At 36.7% G+C, this 22,755-nt stretch overlaps 1 protein-coding gene across 1 annotated transcript in view; it reads right to left on the bottom strand.

The window, feature by feature from the left end:
- LOC122813203 (BMP/retinoic acid-inducible neural-specific protein 3) overlaps positions 1-22,755 on the bottom strand; it is a 1,411,290-nt gene that overhangs the window by 158,129 nt on the left and 1,230,406 nt on the right. Inside the window, exon 7 of the mRNA XM_044085383.1 lies at positions 5,306-5,528. Within this exon, the coding sequence (XP_043941318.1) occupies positions 5,306-5,528 (223 nt within the window). The remainder of the gene's footprint in view (positions 1-5,305; positions 5,529-22,755) is intronic.

Here is a 22,755-nt window from a genome sequence, read left to right as displayed (position 1 = left end):
TTCCTTCCAAAAACCCTCAATCCAGCCAAAGACAACTTCAGCATCTCATCCTTAGATTATACAATTATCACCAGAAACTCAAACACCAAATTACTTGGCGTTACTATAGACGAACAATTAAAATTCAATCTACATATCTTAAACTGTATCAAAAAGTCCAATCACAAACTAGGTCTTCTATACCGCAACAACAAATATATACCTAACAAATCTAGACCTATACTGCCTCAAACATTTATTCTAACATCCCTGCTGTATGATGCACCCACAATTACTAACCTCCAAAATAATCTCTTAACCAACCTAGAAACCAACTATAACAAGATAGCAAGATTTGCAGCCAGTAATAGCTACAAATCCCATCATTGTATATCCCTGAAAAGCTTAAGATGGCCAGAGCTCCCCCACATGCTCCATATATCACAACTACAAATAGCACACAGCATCCTAAATAGCCCCAACTCCTGCCCTGCCCTTACATAGGTGTGTACTAGGCTAACAGCCCTGGAGTCTTTACAATCCTAGCACATAAAAGTGCCCTGGCATTGCACTGCCCGACGTTAGCTCCTAGTGCCTCTAAACATCCATAGTTACACCCTACATACCCAATCATGTTATCAGAAGCACACAACAAAACCTTCTGCAGGTGATCAAGCCAAACAAAAATATTGGAAAAATACTTTACAGTTGTTCAATGGCATACGCATCGAACAAGCTTCAATTGTCCCTTTGGTCCACTACCAAAAGTGGCTAATTCAAAAAGCAACTAAAATTAATTTCTAACATCCATGGATATGTACTTGTCAGGAAATTACCTAATGAATTTTTCTTCTTCTCTCAATTAACATATCTGCCTGGTATCTATTTAAACTGTCTACATATATTACCCTCTCTGTAGTTAGTACCTATGCTGTTAAATGCATCTTTGTTGTATTATTCCATGATGTTAACTTTGAATTTTTTTTATTTTGGACATTGCTACATTCGTTGTAAATAACTTAATTTCTCAAACATATTGTTACTGCAGTCTCAAAATACTGTACTTTTGCCTTGTATTTATTTGTATTGTATATTTTTATCTATTTTTGTACTAAGTATTTTACAAGTTGAATTGTTAGTTTTTTCTTTAATTGCTTTCCTGGAGCTTTTCTCCTCAGGTCTCCAATGGAAAAGGGCTTTCTGGGCCCAGTTGTGTGTGTGTGTGTGTGTGTGTGTGTGTGTGTGTGTGTGTGTGTGTGTGTATATATATATATATATATATATATATATGTATATAGAAATATATATATATATATATATATATATATATTTATATATATATATATATATATATATTAGGATAGATGTATATCTATATCTATCCATCTGTATCTATATGTATGTACATACATGGATGATAGGTAGATATATCAATATATTGAAATAGAGATAGAATATATATAATCCCACAACCTACACAAGCTCCGTCTAAGCTCACATAACTTCAGGGAAAAGGAGATACTTCATTATAGATTGAAAAGGTTGCGCATAAAATTAATAGTTTGCTCTTTCATAAGGTATTATCCTGTATATGCCAATCCCTTCCAATGAACTGTTTTGACCCAGATTGTACTTTCAGTGTAGTCCCATATCACTATATGAATTAGACCAGTTAAACATGTATGACTTCTCTTCATTTCTTTAGCTTACATATCCAGACTTTTTGTGCTTTGTTGTTGATTCATCCCTGGTCCTCCCCTTCATCCTGTTGTAGTTGCTGCTAAAATTAGGGGTGCAAATTGAGCACTCCCATCCACTCCATCTCTTGTATAATCTTAGCCTAACTTTCACTACCCTACTACCCTTCCCATTCACCAGATGAATTTATTGCAATGCACCCATACTCTATCCATCCATTTCTGATCTTTTCTGAGACAGTTGTTTTACTTCTGAGAGTACAAATAACACTCTAGGGAGGACCATTATTTGAATAATATTTCTAGATCATCTCTCTAACAGTATCTTAATCTGCTCTAAATGATGCTTATAATACATTTGTATTAACTCATTCACATTTACCTCAATTTTTATAGAGTGGTATTTCACATTCCACCTTCTTTTTATTAATTTGTCTCTTATGTTGTACCTTGGCCTTCCAATTGTAGCACTGGACAGAATGTTTACCAACAATGATTAAGCCCTACCATGATGTAATCAACAGTTTCTGCAACAACAACTGAAAGATATATTTTCTTTTCAACAGAAAGATGTATTTTGCAGCTGTCCCATAACGGTATTTCCGTAATGCATCAAACCTAACTGTTAATTGATATTGACAGATACTTTTAAGTTACCAAACATGCATTTTTTTCATTATCACTATCCCAATAACAACCCATAAAACATAACAATTATTGCTATAACAACATCATCACACCACATAAAACTAAATGAGCAAATGGACAATATACTTAATGCTCATTCATGATGAAAGGTTACTTTGTCTAATTAAAATGTATTGATTGCACTTTAAAAATGATCCTCTTTTGGAAAGCAAGCAAAACCAAACCCAACAATGTTTACAAGATGACTTTAATTCAAATGTGCATTAAATAATAACATTATTGTCAGAAGTTTCGAAGACTGCATTATTTAGGAATGTTATGAGGATTCATGTCATATGACTTATGTCTAAAATAAGGACGCTACAAACAAACAAACAAACAAAAATTAATCATGAATACAAGCAACCCCCCCCACACACACACAAGCGTATCTGAACAACTTTACTCCACTCCCCTTTACTGCCATAAACTAACTGCGTAATTGCATGACCAATGCGATAGGGAAAATGACATTTAAGTATAAAGCACATAGAGAAAAAAACATGCCTCCCTACCTTTGATCACAATTGTAAAATGCTGCACAAGCAATACCAGTCAACGAATATCCATTAAACCCAAGTCTGCTTTATGGCAGACGTTTCATACATGATCTTTTGATCCGTTACATCGGATTTTTCAGTTAGTAGATTGATATTAAGAAGTACAATAATAATGCCATCAAATAAGACATAATCAACATTATTAAAGTAGTTTGGCAATGAATAGTCTTCTACAAACTGAATAAAATATGTAATTTTCAAGAGAACTTCAAGCTAAGTTCAGTGACTCATAAGAAATGTAATATATGTCTGCATCTAAGCATGTATAACTGTTTCTAAATGTGATAATCTTTAATTTCTGAAGTGAAAATGAATATTGTGTTAACTACATACTTAGCTGAACAAAAGTTAAACATTAAAAACATGAAAAGGGTAGCAATTATTCATGTTGCAAAGAAATTAGCTCATTGAATAAGTAATTGGCATTCTAGGCTTCGCTGTGCTATAGACATCAGATTAACCTTTGTTTCGCACAGGTTTATATGGTCATAAGCTCTTACTAGGCTTACAGCAAAATTTGGCCATTGCAAAGCTCAACCATATCATTCAATACTAGTGAGACACTAGAAATGCCCTCCATGATTTCAACACATACCCCTAGTGAAAATTTGAGATCACCCATCTACTAATGCAGATTGGTTTTAAAAGTGATTGCTAAGAAAGTAGTCTGCTTATAGGAAAGTGTAGCCTATTGCAAAAATGTGGGTCCCACTGAGTTAAGTTGATGTCATGCCATTTGGTGTTGTTGATGCGATGGTTTAGCTTTAGTTCTCTGGATGGGTGTTTGCTTTATCACTTCCCATATTTAGGTGTGGGAGTTAAAATACTGTTGGGTCATTCATAAGAAGGAAACTAAGCATAGATCCACCCTCAGGAGTCTGTATGGCACTGAGTAGGGAGGCAGGGTTTCAATATATCAGGTTAGTTAAGGGTACTGCAATGTGAGATTATTTTGGAGAGGAAGCATTGTGGTCTCTGAAGTTGATTTTTGTGCTTGGCAAGGTACATGTTGAACTATGCATTATAGTCAATGATGGGCCATATAATGGAAGACCATAGCAGGACTTTTAACGTCTTTGTAGAGTGAATAGAATACCACAAAGGATAAGCTTTTAACCACTGCAGAGACATGGTGGTCAAAGTAAAGTATGTTATCAACATATATACTAAGTCCCTGATGACTGTGTCAAATTTAAGTGGAAGTAGTGATGCCACATCTACCAAAAGAAACTGCTTCATTACTTGGTGTTGAGAGGAAGTACAGTACATGATTAATACAGCAACTGAGTTGGTAGAGGTCTAAATGGGCATGTAGACTGCATTTCTCATGGCCCCAATATCACTTTCAAAGAGGTCAACCAGAATAAATAGGCAAGATCTGTTCTAAGCTTGAGAGATGATGTTTAAATCATGGTTATAATGAGGGAAACTTTAATTTGCACATTTTTCACTCTGAACATGTCTAATCATAATTACATGAAAATAAACAGAGAATGCAAACTTTACCCAAATTGCTCTTATTATGGAACCAGAAATAACAGTGTGACAGATTATAGAAAATTCTCATTATTGATCAATGGATTTCATAAGCTCATTCACTGTAGAGAAATTACAGTGATAATATGCAATAAGCCTGGGATTCTTATGTATGACAATTCTTACACAATGTTTCCAGCAATGTCATGCATGGTCTTGTTTCCACTTATTTTACTGAAAGCTGAAATTTATTTTAGGCATTTCCAAATAAGATGCTGCTTACACAGCTTAAAGACCTACAGATACTGTACATTATCCATGCATGTGCATCTAGGGCTATTAAACCAAATGTGTATTTCACTCAATTTCAATACCCCTTTAACAGCATAATGATCATTCCTCTGGGACTTCAGACAGTGATGTAGGCAAAAATGTCTGCAATGTTAACAGCTGTACATCTAATATCTCCAAGTAACTCAACTGGTGCGGATTAGCCTAAGAGACTCCTATAATATGGTTCGCCGATCTTTCCTGCTTTTAACTGTTACACATGAAGGGAGTACCTCTTATAGTTAAAATATCATCTTTGAAATCATAAAGCATTCTGGAGTCACATATTACAAATATAAGATCCCTTGAATTAAAACATTAAGGGAACCACTTAGTTAATTGTAGTGAAAATGTCTATTTAGATATTGGATGACTTGTATTAGCATTCTCCCAATATTGCGACTATAAAATGCTGGATGTCAGCAACCAATTAACCAAATAATTAACTAATTAACTAACTGACTAACTAAATAAAAAATATATAAAAAATAAAAAATAAAACAGTTTACTGCATCATCTAACATATTTGGTATCTGTCCAAAGAGTGTAAGTATTAACAGAAGCAATGCTTTATACCTTTGCCTTGGCAGTGTGATGAATGGTTGCTTGTTGCACCTCTTACTGAGGCTGAAAAGCTTGTGGGCAATCTTTTGTGCCTTGGTGATCAGTTGTTTCATACTGCTGTCTAGCTGTTCAAAGCGACGCTGAAAGTTGGCATCCATTGTGCACAGATGCAGTATTGTTGATGTATTAAGGAAGTAGTTCACAGGCAGACGCTTCATGAAGAGTTTGAATTCATCTGTGAAAACAGTAAAATGTATGCTTATTTACACATTAGAATTAGATTATTTAGATAAAGTGTGCTGTAAATACTATAGAAAACAAGATATTTGTTTTAATAATTCGTATGTGACCTAGACTCGAAGCATGGCACTAAACTGACTGGTCACAAAATAATCCCTTTTGTGTAGCACTTTGCATTAATGACATGAGATGTATTAAATTGGAAGAAGCTAGAATCACTTTTGTAGCAGTACAATTAGGAGAAACATCAAGTCATGGGAGCAATGAAATTATACATTTTTTTATGCCATGCTTTCAGTAGCTAACTAAGAAAAATGCATAATAAGATTCAAATTCCACTGTGATTGCAGACTTAATGCTCATCTGAGTTTTAATTATCACTGGTGATGGTCTGAAACAGCACTATTTTCATTTTAAAAGAAATGGAACTATAGCTCATTAAGGGAGCAGTTCAGCACACTCACTGCTTCCAAACAACCAGTTTCTCTTCATCCTTACATTATAGCAGCAGGAAAAGTAAAATGCAGAGTGTATCTGCCATGTGAATGGAAATTGGTAAGAATATATCATGCACAAAAGGTGCCAAAATCTGAATAAGGACTGAATAATGCACTGTGAAGAACTGACATCCTTCTGACAGGAGAAGGAAGTCTGAATTTGAGCAAATGGTAACTCCATATTTACAGTTATTTATATATGTGATATAAGAATAGTACCATTGCATTTTTTTCCTTGCAGGAAAATTTTACTTGAACAAATAACTACTGATAAACAATGTGACAACTTCTTGCTGTAAAAATAAGGCTATGGAAAGTCCAGACTAAGCTACATTAGATCTCACTGTTATTAGAATGTAGCAGTGTCAGTGCCAGTGGCACAGCAGGTAACACACTTGTCTTTGGTGCAGAAAGCTATGGGTTCTAATCCCACACCAGGCAGATGGATTGCCGACACTGCAGTACATCACAATGGGGGTGCTGCACTCCTGATTGTGTTGGCCTTCAGATGAGTTGTTAAACCAAGGCCTTGGTGGTAGCTCAGGTGGTTATAAGCGATTCTATAGCACCTATTGAAATGTGTAGGGGAAGTTCCTCGATGCCCACTTCCTTGGTTCCCCCTGAAAAGAGGCTACTAACCTTAGTGGGACTAATCCTGTTGACAAGAATAAGTAAATAAATAAATTTCTCCAAACAAGCAAGCAAATGAAACCAGTAAAAAATGAATTTGGATGATTAAGATTAAAACATGAGAAAAAGCAGACTTAATTAAGACCCTTACAATGAATGGGTAATCAGAAATTCACCTCAGGTCTGGTGTTTATGTCTCTGACAGATGGGCATACAATAAATCACACCCTATATAAATTAAATTTGTGTATCACATTTTGGTTGCATGGCTAGATTTATAAGGGCCCTAATGGTTATTAGCCTTAGTATACACCTTTGTATATTTAATGATGCTAGGCAGGATGTACATGTGTGTGTTGCCAATGACCTAAGTTAAAGAATGGTCACTAGCCATCTGGAGTTTCAGTCAACAAGTTAAAGAACGGTCTTAGGGCACGTGTAGCATTGACCATGGGTAAGATGAAATGGCTGTTTACCCAAACAAATATCCTGATGAAGGTATAAGGGACAACGGTAACCTTTGGTGAAGACCAACAGCCTCAAAGGCTGTCGGTGCTGTTGTCGGCAAAAAATATGGAATCCCTCAGTCCCAAGACACTAAAATTAATTACAACAAGGTAATGAGCTTTGAAGTCTACTCATTGAAAGGCTACATGTGGGAGCTCAATGTGAGGTAGTCATGGTAACTAAAGGACCATCTTGAAGGATAAGTCGTATCAGAGGAACGGGTGGTGTAAACATAAATAAATAATGATAGATAGATGGCTAGATAGATAGATAGATAGATGGATAGATAGATGGATAGATAAATAGAAAGATTAAAGTAAACTTTACATATTTGACATGATGTAATTAAACTACAGGCATCCTTAATAGATGAGTAAATATTTAAAACAAAACAGTTTTTAAAAATGCTATGAGAAATTGCACTGAAGCAAGAATCTGGGTCAAATTGGTTTACTTGCAATAAAAATGGTCTGTGAAGCATTTTTGATTTAAAATAAAAAGTGCCTTGTTCAGTTTTGCCATAACTTTTATTTATAAAATGAGTTACCTAAACAAATAATTTTTGCATTTTAGCAACAACAAATCATTTGTGCCTATGAGCATGTGCTCCCATGCACTCACACAGACACACACACACACACACACACACACACACACACACACACACACACACACACACACACATATGCACACTTAAAACATTCAAATGTCAGTGTCAGCAGGATCACTATATAATCTCGAAAGTTTGAAATACTGAATTTCAAATTTTCAAGACTATATAGCCGAAACCCCTAATTACCAAAAGACCAGAAGTGCGAATTTCAAAATCCCAATCATCAGAAGTTTGACATTTGTGCTTCTGGTGTTGCGGTATGATGGAAGGGCAGGTGAGCATCTAAGTTTAAATGTGTTGGTTAGGGTTTAGTGTGTAAGTGTGTGTTGTGACTGTGATGTGTGTGTGTGAGGGGAATGTAGGTGTGTGGTGTTGCTTCGTGTGTTTGTGTATGTAATGTGACCTTGGAGTTACAATATTTAAGTAAGGAGGGATGTGGGGGCACAGCCCCCCACATGGAGGTGCAGGGATTTGTGTGTTCTATGTTTAAATTTTAAATGTAAAAGTATCTATGTTTAAATGTGTTGGTTAGGGTTTAGTGTGTAAGTGTGTGTTGTGACTGTGATGTGTGTGTGCGAGGGGAATGTAGGTGTGTGGCGGTGTTTCGTGTGTTTGTGTATGTAGTGAGACCTTGGAGTTAGAATATTTAAGTAGGGAGGGGTGTGGGGAGCACAACCCCCCACATGGGGGGTGCAGGGGTTTGTGTGTTTGTGTTTTGTGGGACTGTGTGTGTATGTTTATGTGTGTGGTGTATGTTGAGTGTTATTTTCGGTAGTTTGAATTTTGCGGTTTTGATGTTTTGGTATTTTAGTGTTTCGGTTATTTGGTCTCGGGATTTTGGATGTCGGTAGTTTGGGTTTTCGGGATTTAGTAGTGGTTCCATGTCAACAACAGCAGTCATGTTCATAGGTTCATAGGTGTGTACTAGGCTAATGACCCTGGGGTCTTTACAAGCCTAGCCATAGGATTACTGTGACATAGAGCCACCCGGCCTTAGTTCCCAGTGCCTCTGTCGAGTAGAGCCACTGGTGTTATCCCCGGGGTGAATTTTCTTTTTCCCATCCACTCATCAGGATTTCTCTTGAAGAGGGTCAGCGAGGTGCTCTGTTTGACATGTATGGGAAGTCTATTCCACAGCATGGGCAGTCTCTGGGTTATGAACCTGTCCCTCCAGCATGTTCTGTTGATTGTGGTAATGAGGTTGAGGTCCCTGGAGCATGTGGTGCGGAGGGATTGGGATTTCTTTAGATGTTGCATTTCTAACAGATCTGGGTCAGACATGGCTTTGTAAGTCAAGCAGAGATCGCCTCTAAGTAGGCGATATGAGACAGAGAAAAGTTGGAATTTTTTGAGTCTGTCCATATAGGGCAAGTGTTTAAGGCCTAGGATTCTCTTTGTGAGGTACTTTTGTGGCCTCTCCAGTTGTTGTAGGTGTCTAGTGAGGTACATGTTAAATGGGGCATTGTACTTGATGACTGGCCTAATGAGGGAAGAGTAGAGGGAGACAATGACCTCTTTCTTCCTGGATGCAAAACCCTTCGTAATGAGATGTGCCACATAGAAGGACTTTCTGAGCACAGTGGTAATGTGGTGATCAAAAGAGAGGTTGCTCTCAACCTGTGTTCCCAGATCTATTATAATGTCTTCTGTGTTCAGTGGACTGCCATCAATGTGGTAATTCATGGGAACCGGGTTTTTCCCAAAGGGGATGATGACACATTCTTTGGCATTGAGCTTAAGGCCATGGTTCTGACACCAGTCATTGGTCACAGTGAGGCCATTCTGTAGGATGTCTACATCACGTGGGGAGTTAATAGCTCTCAACTTGCAATCATCTGCAAACTTTGTCAGCCGGAGTCCCTTCATGTTGGCCTGGACTTCAGAGAAGTAGATACCAAACAGGAGAGGACCCAGGGCCGAACCCTGTGGGACTCCACTTGTGACTAATCGGCAGTCTGACTTGGAGTCAACTACTTTCCCAATGTGGGTTCTATCTGTGAGCCAGTTTGCAACCCACCTAATGATATAGGGGTTGATGCTAAGCTTAGTGAGTTTTTCCTATGATTCTTGAGTGGGAAATGGTATCAAAAGCCTTGGCCAGATCAAGGTAGGCTGTATGAACCACCTTGCCTTCATCCACAGCTCTGGTGACTGACTCAAATAAGTCAACCAAGTTGAGCAGGCATGATCTACCCTTCACAAAACCAAGCTGTGTGGGATCCAGAGTTTGGAGATTCCCTATATCCTTGTGTATTAGGTCCATGATGATGCATTCCATAGCTTTGCATATCAGACTCATAAGGCTAATGGGGCAATAGTTCCCAGGGTCTGTCATCTCTCCTCCTTTGTGGAGAGGGATAACTGTAGCAGTGCACCATTCAGCAGGGAAAAAGCTTGAGGTGAGACTGTGATTGAACAGAGCACACAAGTGAGGCGCCAGTTCACTCTGTAGTTAATGTAGAACACAACAAGGGATAATGTCAGGTCCCATAAAAGCTGTATTCTTGACCTTGGACAGTGCTGTTTTAACCTGTGCAGCAGTAATACTGGGTGCCTGGTAATCTACTGGTATTGTGATTTTTCCTTTGGGGGGATACATTTTTTTCATTCATCAGTTAGTCTGACCTATGCTGCAAGAAAGCAGCCCATTTTCTCACAAACAGTGGAAAATTACTTTAGTATCTGTAGAAATATGGGATCCTGAATTCTTAAGCATGCTACATAAGTGAATAAAAATCATTAACTTTTTATGCATTCAACAATCTGACAAGAGTTTGTAATACATGAAATGTCTAATATTATAGAATGAAAGTGATCTTTTAAACAGTGGTTTAAAAGTTATCTTGAAAACCTTTCAAGTTAACACAAATAACTTCCTCAAAGAGAAAGTTCATTGTAATATTCGTTTACCACAGGGATGTATTTTAGGATCCCTGTTATTTTCAGTATTTATAAATGATTTTACAAATCTCCTCCCATATCTCCTACTTGTAACCTCCAAGAAAATTATTCCAAAACCCTAACAAGTAAGACAAGACAGTCTCTATAATCTCTGCAGCTGGAAAATTATGCACATGTTAATATTCAGCCTAATGGACCCTTCCCTATCTTTTGCATTGGACACACACAGGATAGTCAGTTCAACAAACTCTTAGCTGAAAATGCGCTTCAGAATTCCCGTCTTCTTTCTCTAAGTGTTCATCGCTCCCTGTTGGAAATTTTCTCATTACAAAGCTTGAATATGCCTCTAACTTACAGCACTTCACGCAAGTGCAAACATTCAAAAGTTGCAAGTATTAGAGAACAAGATGTCACTTTGCATTGCTAGCTGACATATATTCCTAGGTTCATAGGTTCATAGGAGATTACTAGGCTAATGGCCCTAAGGCAGTTACAAGCCTAGCTGTGTAAAAAACCTGTGTAACCTAATTGACCATCGTTAGATGGCCATTGTTAACAGAATGATTCTTTGATCAGCACCGACTACCCCTGTCCATCAAGGTCACAGCTGTAATCCCCGGAGTGAATTTATGGTCACCATCCAATTGTCCGGGGAACACTTATATAGGGTCATTGAGGTGCTCTGTTTAATGTGAAGTGAGAACTTATTCCAGAGGAGTGGTAATCTCTGGGAGATATATCTGTCGCTCCAACATGCTTTGTTAATTGCACAGGCTAGATTGAGGTTGCTGGAGTGAGTGACTCTTGTCCTATTTGATTTGCAGATATGCAGCATTTCCATTAGGGCAGAGTCAGAGATTGCTCTGTAGGCCAGGCACAGGTCACCTGTCAGTAGTCTGTATGATACAGAGTACAGTGACAGGGCTTTCAGTCTTTTCATGTAAGTCACGTTTTGGAGGTCCTGGATTCTCTTGGTTAGAAACCGCTGTGGTCTCTCCAGCTGCTGCAGGTGTCTGCTGAGATACATACAGAATGGAATAATGTATTCAATTAGTGATCAGATAAGGGTCATGTACAGCAAAGTTAAATCCTCTTTAGTCTTGGATGTGATGCCATTATTTATGAGAGGCACAATGTAAAAGGCTTTCCTTACCACTATGGAAATGTGTTGATTGAAGTTTAGGTTGCTATCAACCTGTGTTCTCAAATGTCACACCATTGAGTTTGAGCTTAGAGGTGTGCTATCTATATCATAATTAGCAGGGGCTAATTTTTTGCCAAAGGGAATAATGAGGCATTTTTTGCATTTAGTTTTGGTCCTTGATTTTGGAACCAATCAATCGTCTGCGTCAGCTCCTTCTGCAATATGCTTCCATCATTGGAGGACTCAATGATTGCACCCAGATTGCAGTCATCTGCAAACTTGTTAAGTCACAGGGCATCTACTTTCACCTGGAACTCAGAAAAATAGATTCCAAACAGTAGATGGCCCAGCATAGATCCTTGTGGTACCCCACTAGTAACTGGTCTACTGGTGGAGGTGGAATCCCCAACAATGACAGTGTGCATTCTGTTGGTGAGCCAGTTGGCTACCCATCTAGTGATGTATGGGTTAAACCCCATTGATTTTAATTTCGCGAAGTCTTTTGTGTTTCTAATACCATGACAGAAATGGACCCCATTCCTAAGGCAAAGTACGCTTAAAGTTCATAAAATTAGTATTATTTCACTCTTTGACATCAGCCAAAAGTGCTGCTCACAGCACCTGCAATGTGCCCAGTAATAACTACTTCTGCAATTTGTACAGAGTTACATGTATTGGTTGCATATCTAAATATGATTGTAAACTCTTTTTTATAAGACCCATTGCTCCTACTACTAGTGGAACTGTCTGGATATCTTTCTTCCACATTGCTCTCATTTCTGCCTGCAGATCCTGATATTTTATGACTTTGTGTCTTTCTGTACACAAGACACTGCAGTCACTGGGTGTGGTGATTTCAATGAGCAATGCTACTTTTGTCCTCTTTTCATGGACCACTATAGCCATTTTTCTAGCAGCTATCTTTTGAACTGTTGGTAAAGGGTGATCCCACGTGATGTAAACTTCATAATTTTCTATGATGCTTTGTGGCTCATGTTTCCAGTGTTTTTCAGCCACTTCAACACTATAATGTTTGCACAATTCTCAGTACAGCATTCTTCCCACATTATTAAGCTTTTCAGTATAAGTCCTTCTTCCATTAGTTTGTCGCAACCAGCAATGAGGTGTGCAACTGTTTCTAATTTGGTTTTACAAAACCTAAATTTGTCTGTTTCTCTATATAATAATTGATAATATATATATATATATAGTATAATAATAATATAATAAGTAAAATTCAGTGCAAAACAAGTGCAGGCAATAAGCAGGTACAAACAGTTAAAGCAGTCAAAAAGGCACAAATTTAAGTACCATTGTGATCTGATAAAGGGCTACCAATGGCTATAAATTGCAGAGCCAAAACAATAATAAGCCTAAAACTTTGTAAAAATTACTAGACAATTTCCTCCACTGAAGTCTTCTCTAGCCATATGAGATCCCTTATATGCACTGAGAGGTAATCAGAAAGCTGACATTAGTTTGGTTAGTCCGCACTTCATAGAAAGAACATTTGCCAGATTTTGATCCATAACATAGAATCAATTAAATCTTTAAAAACACTCAAGGGCTTCATACCAAACTGAAAAAAAAATCATCCTCCAGAAGAAGTTACCTGGACTTACTTTCAGGATAATGGCTAATTTACACAACAATAACTCTAACTAAGGTTACATTTAACTAAATTCATTTGAATGATTCAATGGCATTTTTACTGAAGAATCTCTTAAAGGCTAGATCAAAAAGGAAATTACACACAATTTTCAGTAGTTTTAACACTGAATATTTTGTCTTTTTAATCTACTTGTAACTATAAAGGATTTAATCATGTCTTTAATCATAAACCATTATGTGTTTGAGACATGGATGTCAAGAAATTCACACTGACAGCAAAGCTTAGAAGTGAGTCTTGCATCCTTGTGAAGAACAAATAATAATGGTTATGATCACTGAGACCAAATCATAATCCTTAATCAGCTCAACACACTACCACATTGAGAGAAACAAAAAAGAAAAACTTGTAGGAGTATGGTTTTCAAAGCCTTTGATGGTCAGTAAAATGCCATAGCACTGTTAAACAGAGAGCAACATTAAAAAGTGTCCATCTTAAGAGCAAACAGCTTAAAAGTTGTTTGACATTTTGTTCTAACACAAATTTTAAGTGTTAACAGCTGTTAAACTTGTTTCATGTTTTGTTACTGCTTGCACTGTATATGTCCATCCACACTGTGAGACCTCATCTTAACTGTACTTACAGATGGTAAACAAAAGCTTGTTAAGCACCTTCCTTACTTCATAAAGTCACTGAACAAGCTCGTTTTTTTTTTTTTTTTTGTATTTTTAGCAGTGTTCCAAAAACAAACTGAAAAACTTTGAACTAAAAACACAGCGATGTCAAAACAAGTCTCTGGACAGAAAATTTAGAGTTTTCATTCTACTTTAATCAGAACAGAACATTTTCTTGACTAGGTTAGTCCCCTGGTTCTACTAGCCCCTTTTCAGGGGAGATACAAGCTGGTATTTATAGTACTATGAGAAAATAGGCCGGAGCTTCAGGGAACTTCCCCTACCCTAAATAAGAATTAGATTTATATGGTACAATCATGAATGCAATGATTTCTTATGGAGATGATCCATAAGCCATGCCATATAAAAAATACAAGATAGAATATGTCATGCATGTGGAGAATATGAGACTATGCAACATGTGTTTTTACAGGGTCTACTTCAGATGATCAAACTTCAAAATGTTCGACTTTCATATGGCTGAGACCATTTGATCGAACCTTTGAAAGTTTGAAAGTCAAGTAAAAAGGTAAAAAAAAAAAAGAAAAAAAATTACCGGAATGGTTTTAGCAGGTGGGCAATCCCCCCCTGCACCCCCCCACACCCCCTGCTATTTATATATACCAACTACGAGATCACATTACACTGTGGAAAAGGGAAATCTTCCCGTTCTGTGCTGTGTGGAGATCTCTGTTAGGAACGTTCGAACTTTCAAAAGTTCGATCAATATGGTCTCGGCCATATGAAAGTCAAACTTTTGAAACTTTGATCATATGAAGGGAACCCGTTTTTAAATCATATAAGGGTAAAAGATTTGTGGAATGAAATATATAAATGTAATATGTTAAAAGAATATAAAAAAGTGGAACAGATAAACATGAATATGATTGAATTTGTTTTTATGGTGGTAAAAAAAGAAGACGATAAAAAAAATTGACAGAATTATATTTTATGTTACATAGATTATATGGATTGAAAGAGTTAATTAAATTAATTTTAATGGAAAATGGGTGTTGGCAAAAATTTTGGAGATCGAACGCTGTTATATTGACCCCTTAAATTGGAAAACTAAAATAAGCGAACAACCAGAACAGTAATTTCTTTCCCAGGGAAAGAAATCACTGTTCCCAAAAAAAAAAATAATAAAACACACTAAACACTATTTTAAGTGGGGGGCTTTGCACCCCACACCCCCACCTACTTAAATATACCAACTCCGAAATCGCACTACAGTAGAGGAAATGGCACAACCCGGACAGCCGGCCCTGTGATTTCTTTCCCTGGGAAAGAAATCGCTGTTCTGGTTGTTCACTCTTTTTAGTTTTCGACTTTAAGAGGTCGATATAACAGCGTTCGATCTTTTGCTCGTTCGCTGTTATAAAGTAGACCCGAAAAAAAGGCTGGGGGGACGCTTAATGTATAGAATGTAAAAGTTTGTAAATATATGAAAATAATGTAGATATGTAAATAATAAGCATTGTATATAAGCTATGTATATAAATAAAAAAATCCTAGTCTTTGGAACTGCTAGATCATACCAGAGGGCTCCTACAGCAGCAAGGAAAAGGCCTAAGGGAAGCAGTTGCATGAAGGAGGAGAGAAAAGCTAAGGATAGTTTGGGGGAGGAAAGTGAGAATTTGGAGAAAAATGTTCAGTATGGAGCTTCAGAATGTAAACAAAGATTCTTGTGTGCAGGATGTTACAAATGAGTAGTGTTTAGCTGTTTCCATAGACAAGGAAGGAAGCGGGTCTATAATGCAGATAACAGAACCAGTGTGTTAGGAGGGCATGCAGATTTTTGAAGACTTGTTCTGTTAAAAATAATTTAGCAGGATGACCCATGTGACAGTTCTGCTGTTTCATGGGGTGAGATGGCAGATAAGTTTTTCAAAAGTGCTAAGGATGGTAATGTGGAAACGGAACCAGATGAACTGGCAGCAGAGAATGTAGCAGTTAAAATTTCTGCAGCAGTGCCAGAAAGTAAGAGGGAAGCAGCAAAAGCAGCAAAAAATGAGAAGATGTCTGGTTCTGTGGCAGAAGATAATGCAGCAAGTAAAACACAGGCAGCAGTGAAAGTAGGCCAAAAAGAAGTGCAGCAACAATCTATAAGAAAACAAAACTGCTTGTAAAAAGAAGAGAAGGCCAACTTTGAAAATAAGAACAAAAAGGAAACTAGTCGACAGATATGTATGGGATAATTCACTAACTATTCTGGGTTTTAAAGTTCAAGAAATTTAGTCTTTTATACCTACTGGGACAGAGCCTTTTTGTGATTTAACATTTGAGACTGACGAACTGTTGATGACATTTCTGGAAATGTGTAACAAAAAGAAAAACATTTATCCTTGGAACAATTATTTGTTTTCTGGTAGTAACATAAATATTAAAAAAATTGTGACTTTACAGCTTAGAACTGATGAGGAAGAAGAAGACAATGCCAACAAATGCATGCAGAGTCTGTATAAAACTGTTGAAAATATTAAGAAAGTTAGATATAAGAGAAACTTATAAAATGGAGGGTGGAAGCTCTTTTGAATTGTGAAAAAAGCATACTAAAAATCTTGCTAAGTGTTATTTGTGTGGCATAGATGGTGCATTAACATATGCTGGCCCACCTAAATCATATTTTGTTGTGGGGACCTTTCTCATTTAATTAATGATTGTAACAAGGCACAATGTAACCAGTGCATCGAGAAAGGACATACAGCAAGACGTTGTCTGCCTAAATGTAGGTTGTGTAAAAAAATGGAGGTTTTTGGATGGACTGTCAAGAGAAAACAGTAAATAATGAAAAGAAGGGGAAAGAGAAGAAAACATATATGAGGAACAGCAATAAGAAGCTGGGGGAGAACATGAATGAGATGAAGAAGAAACTGCAGAAGAAAGAAAAAATATGGAGGAGGAAAATGGGAGAGAATGTGCATGTATGAAAGAGATGTCAGGAGAAGGGATTGATTCCAATAATTTTTTGAAGTTGTCGTCAGTAGTTAAAAAACACAAACAGAAAATTCTAGCAAAGTTAGACTTCTAACTGTGTGATACCTTAAACCTCTTGCATTAGAGGCCTCATGGAATAGATGTAAATCACCCCTTAAGGATGTTAGGTGTTTCAGCTAAATGGCAATTCTGAATGGCCATGATTTTTTCTTTTACTTTCATTTTTAAATCTAGTACAGCGGTGGTGGTGCTGCTGCAGTAGTATTGTCGCCTCACAGTAAGACGTTGCCCTGTTTGATTCTCAGCTAAAGTGCCTTCTGTGTGGAGACATGCATGAATGGGTGTACCTTCATTGAAAGTTGTGCATCAGAGCTGGCAACTCGGCACGTAAATATCTATTGCCAATCATTAGCGGACCAGAGCTCCGCTGTGGCAACCCCTAACCAGGAAAAGCCAAAAGACACAACAGCAACAACTTTCCATTTTAAATCTATTTATGGAGAATTTTAGGCTATTAAAGCCAACCCCCTCTAGCTGTGGTGATGCATGTTTCTGCCTTCTTATATAATCATCAGCATAGAATAAGAAGAATGTTTGACCTTTGGAAACACAGGCTTGTCATACCCAGCTGATATCCATAAACATTAGGGTGTTTAAAAAATATCCCAACTAACAAACTAAAACAAAGAGTAAAAAGGTCACACAGATAACCAACTGGTTAAAAAACACAAAAAGAAAATTCCAGCAAAGCTAGACTTTTGACTGTATGATACCTTAAAGCTCTTGCATCAGAGGCCTCATGGGATATATGCAAATCACCCCTTAAGGATATCAGGTGCTTCAGCTAAATGACAAGTCTGAATGTCCATGACTTTTTCTTTTACTTTCATTTTTAAATCTATTTATGGACAATGTCAGGCCATTAAAGCCAAAACCCTCTAACTATCTAGCCATTTATACAGGAACATTTTTTTCACAAAATCTCACCAAGATGACACTGATATATAGGCTGTATTTTATATAGCATATAGCATGGACCAATGTAGGTTAAAATATAAAGACAATAGCTTTGTGGACAAGTCCCAGGATAAAAAAAAAAGTGCTAAATCTTGGTAGGTGCAATGGTAACAGGACTGGAAAAAATGACATGGAAAACTTCCTACAATGGGGCTAGGTCATGCCCAGTAGAAGGATGGCCTCCCTGTTGTAGAAAGAAGTAGCAGTCCACAAAAATCACAAAAAACAATAGGCCAAAAAAGAGCCATACAGATGATAGAGGGGACTATCGAGGATAAGAAAGAAATTATGTATTGTTATTATGCAAAAAGCCCAGAATTTCCAGACAAAAGCTATATGAAAAGATTAAGAGACAAATTAGTGGAAAGAAAAATACTTCCACAAAATCTATCAGAAGCTTCAAATAAAAGTTTGTGTTTATTAATACAACAGATCAATGAAAAACACTATATAGACCAAGAAACCTTGTGCTATTTGGAAAAAGAAGTGACTGAGGAAGTGCAAAAATTTAAAGAACAAAATTTAGTGACATTTGAAGAGTATAAAAAAGAAATATGGGCATGGGAAAGAAATATAGATCTGATATGGTTCAATATTTATGCAAAGGAGAAAGCCAAATTAATCAACACAAAAAAGGCGGCCCCAAAGATATTCAAAGAAAAATATAGGCAAAGGCATACAGATATGGAAAATTTCAAAATTAAAAAAATAAATAAATAAAAAATAAGATCACAAAGAGAAAATGTAAAACATAAGATTAGTCAATTAGAAGTTAAAAAAACAGAAGCTGAAGTTATGGAATATTTGTGAAGTGAAGGATTCTTTGTAGAAAGTCACAGGTCATATCACAGCATGATGGAACAACTAGTCCCAAAAGTAAGGAGAAACAAGAGGAGCAGGAGGCACCTGAAAAAAGAAACATGGCCATGAAAAAGAAAAAAAGAGATTTAATATGGTGCAATATTTATGCAAAGGGGAAGGCAAAGCTAATCAATGCAGAAAGAGCAGCACTAAAGATATTTGAAGAGAAATACAGGCAAATACATCTGGATATGAACAATTTTACAATACAAAAAATAGGAAAACAAAGAGAAATAGTAGAAAAGAGAATCAGTACTGGAGAAGTTAAAGAAATAGAAACTAATGCTATGGAATACCTGCAAAGTAAAGGACTTAGTGTAGAAAACTTAACTCAGATAACAATACAACAGGATAGAGCAATGGACAGCCAAATTAAGATGGAACCAGTGGAGCAGGAAGCATCTAATCAGTTGACATATGAAGGCACTTAGGAGCCTCGCACAGGAAACCATTACAAAGGATCAGTTGGAGCTATACAGCAAGGGAAAGAACAGGAAACGGTGGTAACTCTGACATAGTCAATGTGGGGAGTGACAGACCAGTGGGTCTCCATATGAAAGAGCATACAGCAAGGGAAAGAACAGGAGACTGCGGTAACTCTGACATAGTCAATGTGGGGAGTGATAGACCAGTGGGTCTCCATATCAAAGAGCATACAGCAAGGGAAAGAACAGGAAACGGTGGTAGCTCTGACATAGTCAATGTGGGGAGTGATAGACCAGTGGGTCTCCATATGAAAGAGCATACAGCAAGGGAAAGAACAGGAGACTGTGGTAACTCTGACACAGTCAATGTGGGGAGTGATAGACCAGTGGGTCTCCATATGAAAGAGCATACAGCAAGGGAAAGAACAGGAGACTGTGGTAACTCTGACATAGTCAATGTGGTGAGTGATAGACCAGTGGGTTTCCATATGAAAGAGCAACAGATGACACAGGGGGAAACCAAAGAGTACATGCCACAAGAAGAAGCTTTGGGATTTCCTGTAGAATGCCTGCAGGAAATGGCAAACAAAGAATGAGCCCTTAGTTTAGAAGAAAATGATCTAGGAGAAGAATTGTTTGATTTAATAGAGATGGACAGACATATTAAGATCAGTGGAAGAAATAGACCACAGAAAGTCAATAAAACCCAAAAAGTTAGAAGTTTGATAAAACAGATGAACACAGTAATTAGGACTGTAAATAGAGATTCATGTGATATAACTGAAGGAAATAGGATACATTACTGTGCAGCAAATTCATAACAGATAAAGTCCTACCACAACAACACATGGTACTATGGGAAAGTATGGGGAGAAATCAAATGCCATCATGGAAGTATCAAATAGAGAAAACTATAAAGCAATTTGAGACAAGAAGTGTCACTGTTAGAAGAGTATAAAAGAGGGAACAGCAATGCACAGTATTATAACGGATCAGAATTTATTATTGACTATTGCAAATAATAAATTAAAAATATCAGCACAGGCAGAAAAACTTAGAAGATATACAGATAAATATAAAGGAAAAGTACAAAATAAGTATTTATGGATAACCCAAAAAAGTTTTATAGAGAATTGGGAAACAAGTTAAAAGGAAGTGAAAAAACCACAAAAAGAAAAAAAATAGATCCATTTTGGAGAAATATTTATGAAGATCCTTTGGAACATAACAAAGATGCTAAATGGATAGAAGAAGTAAAAGAAAGAATAAGAAGTTCAAATGTACAGGATATGAAATGGGATGAAGTAATGGCCAAAGAGAGATTGAAACAAAGTTAAGAAAAGCTTCTAATTGGAAAATCCCCGGCCCAGATGTAGTACCTAACTTCTGGTTAAAAGTATTAACGTCTTTGCACGAAGACTTAGCTATGAGTAAGAATTATTTATATGTGCACCCCAAACAGACACCAATCTGGCTAACAACAGGAAAAACAATGCTCCTACTTAAGAGTGAACCTGCAAGCTACTCTAAAAGCTATAGACCAATAACATGCCTTCTGACAAACTATACACTGGAATTGATGCTGACAGAGTTTATAGTCATTTAAGAAAACTAAATTATGGCAATAGAACAAATGGGCAATAAAGTCCTAAGGATTATTTGTTGTTAAATAAAGTCATATTGGAGAACTGTAAAAAGAGGAAGAATCTAAGTATGGCACGGATAGACTACAGAAAAGCATTTAGCAGTATCTCACATTCATGGATAAAAGATACACCCTACATTTATAAACTACATCACAGTACCATGAAACTGTGGCAAACCACTATGTAGTTAAGCCATGATAAAGGACACATTATTCTTCCAGGGATAAAAATCCAAAGGGGATATTCTAGGGTGACTCTCTGTCACTGCTGCTCTTTTGCCTTGCTCTTAATGGTAACACATTAAGCTGTCTGCTTAGCAGATTACACCATGGCTATAATTTGCTCCCAGAAAGCAAAACGGTGTAAAGACTTGTCATATTTTCTTTGTTGATGACTTAAAACTGTATAGCTCATCAGATGAGGAAAGGAAAGCACAGCTGCAAGTAGTCACAACTTTTTCAGCTGATATAAGAATGTCATTTGGTCTTGATAAATGTGCAAAAGCAACCTTTAATGCAGGAAAACTGCAGCACCAAGAAAAGTCAGTTTGGGACAAGAATGTGATATAAAAGAACTTGAGCAAAAGGAGAGTGTATACATATTTTGGAATTGATGAAAGATAAACAATAAAACATGAATAAATGTGAATAAAACTCTGTAAGGAATATTTTTAAAGAACTTAAATTAATCCTGAAAACAATGTCGATTATATCAAGTAGACCCATATCTATATACTGCTCTCTCTCTCTCTCTATCTATCTATATATATATATATATATATATATATATATATATATATATATATATATATAGATATATAGATATTATATGTGTGTGTGTGTGTGTGTGTGTGTGTGTGTGTGTGTGTGTGTGTGTGTGTCTGTGTGTGTGTGTGTGTGTGTGTGTGTGTGTGTGTGTGTGTGTGTGTGTGTGTGTGTGTGTGTGTGTGTGTGTGTGTGTGTATATGTATATATATATATATATATACATATATATATATATATATATATATATATATATACATTAAACATATCTGAATAAATACATATATATGTAGGTATAGATAGACAGATATAGATAGATATGTATATATACAGAGGGATAGAGAGTGAGAAGGGAAATAGATTGTATCAAAAAACAAGTTAACATAGACTACAGAACTCTAGTTGTTATTTTCTTCTGTGGGACTTGGACAGTGCAACAAAACTTAATCACCAAGATAAATGAGAAAAAATACCTAAACACACACACACACACACACACACACACACACACACACACACACACACACACACACACACACACACACACACACACACACCTACATCAATAGTAATTATGACACAATCTTAATCAAAATAGATATTTATGTTTTGCTTTGGTTCAAATAAGCTCTGTCCTTCCTTTAACACAGATTCAAGGTCAGTTAATGTGCTACTTCTTAAAAACTGCTTGTATCAGTGACAGTAAAAACTCTTGGTTGATCTTTCTATTTAAGACCAACACAACAAAGTTACAGGATGCCTTTCTATTTTTTATACCGTATGGATACATGCCTTGCACTATATCATTAAACACACTTTTTCCTTCATCGTGCTCTGTTCTGGTCTAACATCATCTATATGCAAAATCTCTCTTTTACTAATGAAAACAAAGAAAAGCCTGATCTTGTCCAGTGGGAAGAAGCCATGATGTAAACGACAAGAAGAATATGGTGGTTACTGATCAGCACAGAGTGGCTGTCCATTTATTACTAAACAA

The sequence above is a fragment of the Protopterus annectens genome, chromosome 10.part0 (genome assembly GCF_019279795.1).
Source record: "Protopterus annectens isolate FY-2018-M chromosome 10.part0, PAN1.0, whole genome shotgun sequence".
Taxonomy (NCBI): domain Eukaryota; kingdom Metazoa; phylum Chordata; order Ceratodontiformes; family Protopteridae; genus Protopterus; species Protopterus annectens.
Note: the sequence above shows the minus strand (reverse complement) of the source record. Positions and strands in the feature narration are given on the sequence as shown.